The sequence below is a fragment of the Orycteropus afer genome, unplaced genomic scaffold (genome assembly GCF_000298275.1).
Source record: "Orycteropus afer afer isolate SDZICR_OR568_19922 unplaced genomic scaffold, OryAfe1.0 scaffold00617, whole genome shotgun sequence".
Lineage (NCBI taxonomy): Eukaryota > Metazoa > Chordata > Mammalia > Tubulidentata > Orycteropodidae > Orycteropus > Orycteropus afer.
The window spans coordinates 264,518-269,598 of record NW_006922204.1 but is presented as its reverse complement, the minus strand read 5'-3'; the positions used below and the strand labels follow the sequence as shown (position 1 = coordinate 269,598).

The window sequence follows — 5,081 nt, the reverse complement described above, 5'->3', positions numbered from 1 at the left end:
GGTATGAGGACATGAGAGCTCTCGGGGGGCTCTGTGGTCTTGTGTGCCAGGCGCCTCTCACAACACAGCAAAGTACTACAAAAAAAATTAGTCAATTTACAAATTACTAGTTTTTATGGAAGAGCTGTGGTAGCTACAGGAAGGGCTCCATGGAAAAGGTCCAGCTGATATGGAGAAAACACACATTCAAGCACTGGAGTAACTATGGTTCTGCGCTCAGAGTTGGTAGAGGAAAGGAGTTCTTTCTGGTTGACTCGTAGAAGATGATCTTTTTCACAGAGAGGACCAGAGCATTCTGTTCCCTACAAAGTTCTATTAGTCTTGATCTTGTCCCTACAAAGAAATAACAGTAATATCCACAATGAATTTATGAGTACAACCTCCTCTAGCTTAATCAGAACTCACTCAGAGCATTTGGTTATAGGGATACTTCAAATACTCTTGCCTGATCTTAGGACTCTGTCCTACAGTTCCTACAGGAAAAGAGTCCATTTAATTACTTACATGTACTTTAAACAGGGAGCTCTGGTAGCGTAGTGCCTAAGGCATTTGACTGCTAACCAGAAGGCTGGCAGTTCAAACCCACCAGCCACTCCTCGGAAGGAAGATGGGGCAATCTACATCCGTAGTGATACTGCCTCGGAAACCCAAGGAGGGGTCGCTATGAGTCAGGTCCGACTCGACGGCACATAACAACAACAATTTTAAAACAGCTTTCCCTTCCAGTTAAAAACCTGATTAGAAATGGGGTATGGCTGCTAATGGGTTTAAGTTTTCTTTTTGAGGGGATGAAAGTGTTCTAACTGGATAGAAATGAGGGTTGCGCAACTCTGTGAATATACTAAAAACCACTGCATGGTACACTTTATTAAGGGTGAATTGGATGGTGTGTAAATTATATCTCAATAAAACTGTTATTTTATTTTTTTAAAAATCTGATTAGAGAATAAAGTTTCTTAGAATTTCTCATGTGTAGCTAGTGAATTTATCATATCTACTGGGAAAAAAAAAAAACCTCACTGCTGTAGAGTCAGATCCAACTCACAGCGACCCCTCCTTGGATTTCCGAGTTGGTGTCACTATGCATTAAAACAATAATGACCACTATATGCAATAACAAAAGAGCTCTGGTGGCATAGTGCCTAAGGCATTTGACTGCTAACCAGAAGGTTGGAGGTTCAAAACCACCAGCCACTCCTTGGAAGGAAGATTGGGCAATCTACTTCTGTAGTGATACCGCCTCAGAAACAAAGGAGGGGTCACTATGAGTTGGATCCGACTCAATGGCAGTGAGTTTGGTTTATATGCAATAACATGGATGAAACTCACAGAATGAGATGTAAAAAGAGTACATACTATATGTTCCTTTTATGTTGCATTCAAGAAGTGGCAAAACTTAGCTATGGTGATAGAAGGTCAGAATAATGGTTACATGGGGTAGGGGATGTATGTAGGAAGCATCTGACTAAGAAAGGGCCTTTTGGGGTGCTAGAAGTATAGCAAAAATTCATCAAGCTATAAACTTAAGATTTGTGTACTTTCCTGTAGACGTGTTATAGTTCAGTAAAAATAAGTACTGATTGAAACATATAAAGTAATAAAATCTACAATACCCATAATAATACTCAAACAAGAAAAAGTCAGACTCATTTGTCACCATTTAAGGTGGATTTTAAACTTATTTCTTACCTTGAAAATTGGTAATTAAAGGGAAAGATTTACATACTTATCCCATGTTGCCAGGAAGAACTGTAATTCAAGGTACCTAAATGGCCTCAGCTGGCGAGGAAGACTTTTACAGGAGAGTGTCAGCAAATAATTATGAAAGTCGTGATATTTTAAAAATATCATTTACAAACTCTACTAAAATTCTTGATTCAGGCCAAAATTATAAACTAATACAAAAAAACATTAGATGGATGACGGCTGACAGATAACTATACATTCATAAGTGCCAAAAGAATATCACACAGATTATTATTCAGTTGACAAGGGAAAATATAACTATACCTTGGAGGGAATAGACCTAAACTATGGTCAATCTTAACGTCATTAATGGTGTACCGACCAGATAATCACGGGTCTCATAGTGTAATTCTAGTAAAAACATGCTTAATTTAATAAAAAAAAAAAGACAAAAACAAAAAAAACATCAAGTCTTAAGCTCAACTTCCAGTTTACAGGAAATATATGGGAGCAAGCAAAGTGACATTTCGAAGAAGAAATCAAACAAGGTGGGGTATTTTGCAGGACAAATGGCATGGTCTGTCAACAAAGAATAATTGTTCTAGATTAAAAACAACCAGATGTGTTATACAGCCCTGTAATGGATCCTGGTTTGGACAAATCCAGGGAAGTTAAAATTATCAGTTAATTGAATACAAAAATTTTTCCCTAAAAATTATGTTAAGGATGTTAAGAATCAAGGTTTTCAGAGTAAGAAATATATTCAATTAAAATATATTAAGAAGAAACACTGCAATGTTAAAACAGAAATAAAATATCAGATGCAAATATATTGGCATAGAAAGGTGGGGATGGTCAAATGAAATAAAAGCAGCTTATAAAACATATATGACTAGTATGGTCTTCTTTTTGAAAAAACTACATCCAAATAGCAAAGTGGCTGAGAGGACACTTTGTTACTGCATACAAGCATACCCTGGAGATATGGTGGGTTCGATTCCAAACCACTGCAATAAAGTGAGTATCACAATAAGATAGGTCAGATGAAATTTTTGGTTTCCCAGTGCATATAAAAGTTATATTTGCACTATACTGTGGTCTATTAGGTGTGCAATAGCATTATGAAAGAGTTTGAAATACTGTGAGAATTATGAAAATGTGACACAAAGACACAAATGAAGTGGGCACATGCTGTTGGAAAAACGGCGCCAACAGGTTTGCTCGACGCAGGGCCACCAACCTTCAATCTGTAAAAATCGCAGTGTCTGCAAAGTGCCATTAAACAAGGTATGCCTGTATATTTGCATAATAAAGCTGTAACAGTGGTAATCTCTGGGTTGCAGGAATAAGGGTTTTTTTTTCCTTTTCTCTTTTGCTGCTTTGTATTTACAATTTGCATATACTACTTTATATCAGGAGCTCTGGTAGTAATTTGCTACTCAGCAATGGATAACCAGGGAGCTCTTGTGGCGTAGTGCCTAAGGCACTTGACTGCTAACAAGAAGGCTGGCGGTTCAAACCCACCAGTCACTCCTCGGAAGGAAGATGGGGCAATCTACTTCCGTAGTTATACTGCCTCGGAAACCCAAGGAGGGGTCGCTATGAGTCGGGTCCAACTCAGTCAAATGCCTTAGGCACTATGCCACCAGAGCTCCTCGAAACCCCTATAGATGATGACAAATTTCAAAGTTAATAACTTCTTAAATAAAATTCATGGCAGGACAAAGCCCTGCTCACCACTGTTGGAAACTTTAAAAGCTCTATGGTATGAGATTCTACAACAGGGGACATTTATATGGCTACTCTGGCTACCCAGTTCTTGCCACCGTTCCTGTTTGGGTGAAAAGTCCAACCCTTCTTTCTCTAGAGATCACTTTGCTTCGCCAGTGATAAAACTGCAAAGAAAATTTGACCAAAAGATATTAGTGAATCGTCTGGCTGCCTAGTATATTCTGGGGGAAAATCAGATATTTTCTAATGGAAAGCAAAGTGGTAAATTACTGTTTAGCCTTGTATTTGGAAGCATCTCTGGGTTCACTGCTAGGATTGCTCCAATCATCAGCTTCAGGTGTGGTCTTGTAATGGCGCCATGCTGACTTATTGAAAACCGGAAGTCTCTCAAATGATTCACTTGAAAGAGCCTATTGGCAAAACAAAAACATACACCAAAGGTCCACAGTGTTATTTTTCTCACACAAAATACTAACCCAAATTTTACTATTTAAAAAGTTAAAAACTCAAACCAAACACAGTGCTATCAAGTCAATTCTGACTCATAGCAACCCTACAGGGCCGAGTAGAAGTGCCCCATAGGGCTTCCAAGGCTGTGCTCTTTATGGAAGCAGACTGCCGTGTCTTTCTCCTGCAGAGAGGGTGGTAGGTTCAAACTGCCAACCTTTCTGGTAGCAGCCCGTGCTTAACCACTGCACCACCAGGGTTCCTTTTTTAAAAAAAGTTAGAAACCTTAACACATACTTTTGAACTTGTATTAAAACTGCATTTTACTAGTTTACTTAGACTAGCCAGGAGAAAATTAAAGCATATTTTTAAAGGAATAAAAACATTCACTAATTCAAAACCAGTACTCTAGTACACATCACCAGAAAAAAAAAAGCATTTTAATTCCATTAATACTCATAAAAAGACCAGACCTACTGGTCTGACAGAGGCTGGTAGAACTCCTCAGACTATGGCCCTTAGATGTCCTTCAAGCCTGCAACCAAACCCATTCCTAAAGATCAACTTTCAGCCAAACAGTCATTAAAAGTGAACACCACCAGGGAGGAACGTATAGCTTAGGACAATCAACCATATGAGACTAAAAAAGCAGCATTTGCCCCAAAACACAGCTCAGAAGGCAGGAAGGGGCAGGAAAGAAGGACAAACGGAAACCGAGAACCCAGGGAGGAAGTGGGAAGAAGGCTGTTACACTGAGGGGGTTGTGACCTTTGGCACAAAATGTGTATAAACTGTTGAATGGGCAACTAATTTGCTCTGTAACCTTTCATCCAAACTACAATTGGAAAAAAAAAGAAAAAAAGTAAGACGAGAAATAGTTCCATTAATAGCACTTTGAGATACTCAGCTTTCTTGACTACATGCTCTTAGAACAAGCACCATTATTCACTGGGCAATTATTCTCTCAAAGGGTCCAGGAAGAAATAAAGTTTTATACATATAGGATTTATAAACATAAGCCCATAAAGTGATATCAACTATCATATCATCTAGAAGCATTGCATTTAAAATAAATACTCTAAAATAATTGGCTAAGTTGTGGTATATAACATACAGTAACATGACATGCAGCTGTTAAAAAGAATTAATCAGTTCGTCATGAACTGATATGGAATGATTACCAAGATCTAGTGGTAAGTTTAAAAAAAAAAAAAGCA

At 38.2% G+C, this 5,081-nt stretch overlaps 1 protein-coding gene across 1 annotated transcript in view; it reads right to left on the bottom strand.

Moving 5' to 3' along the window:
- Positions 1 to 302: 302 nt before the first annotated feature.
- PDK3 (pyruvate dehydrogenase kinase 3) overlaps positions 303 to 5,081 on the bottom strand; it is a 123,018-nt gene continuing 118,239 nt past the window's right edge. Inside the window, exons 11-12 of the mRNA XM_007956405.2 lie at positions 3,688 to 3,827; positions 303 to 333 (exon numbers count right to left, since the gene is read on the bottom strand). Of these exons, the coding sequence (XP_007954596.1) occupies positions 303 to 333; positions 3,688 to 3,827 (171 nt within the window). The remainder of the gene's footprint in view (positions 334 to 3,687; positions 3,828 to 5,081) is intronic.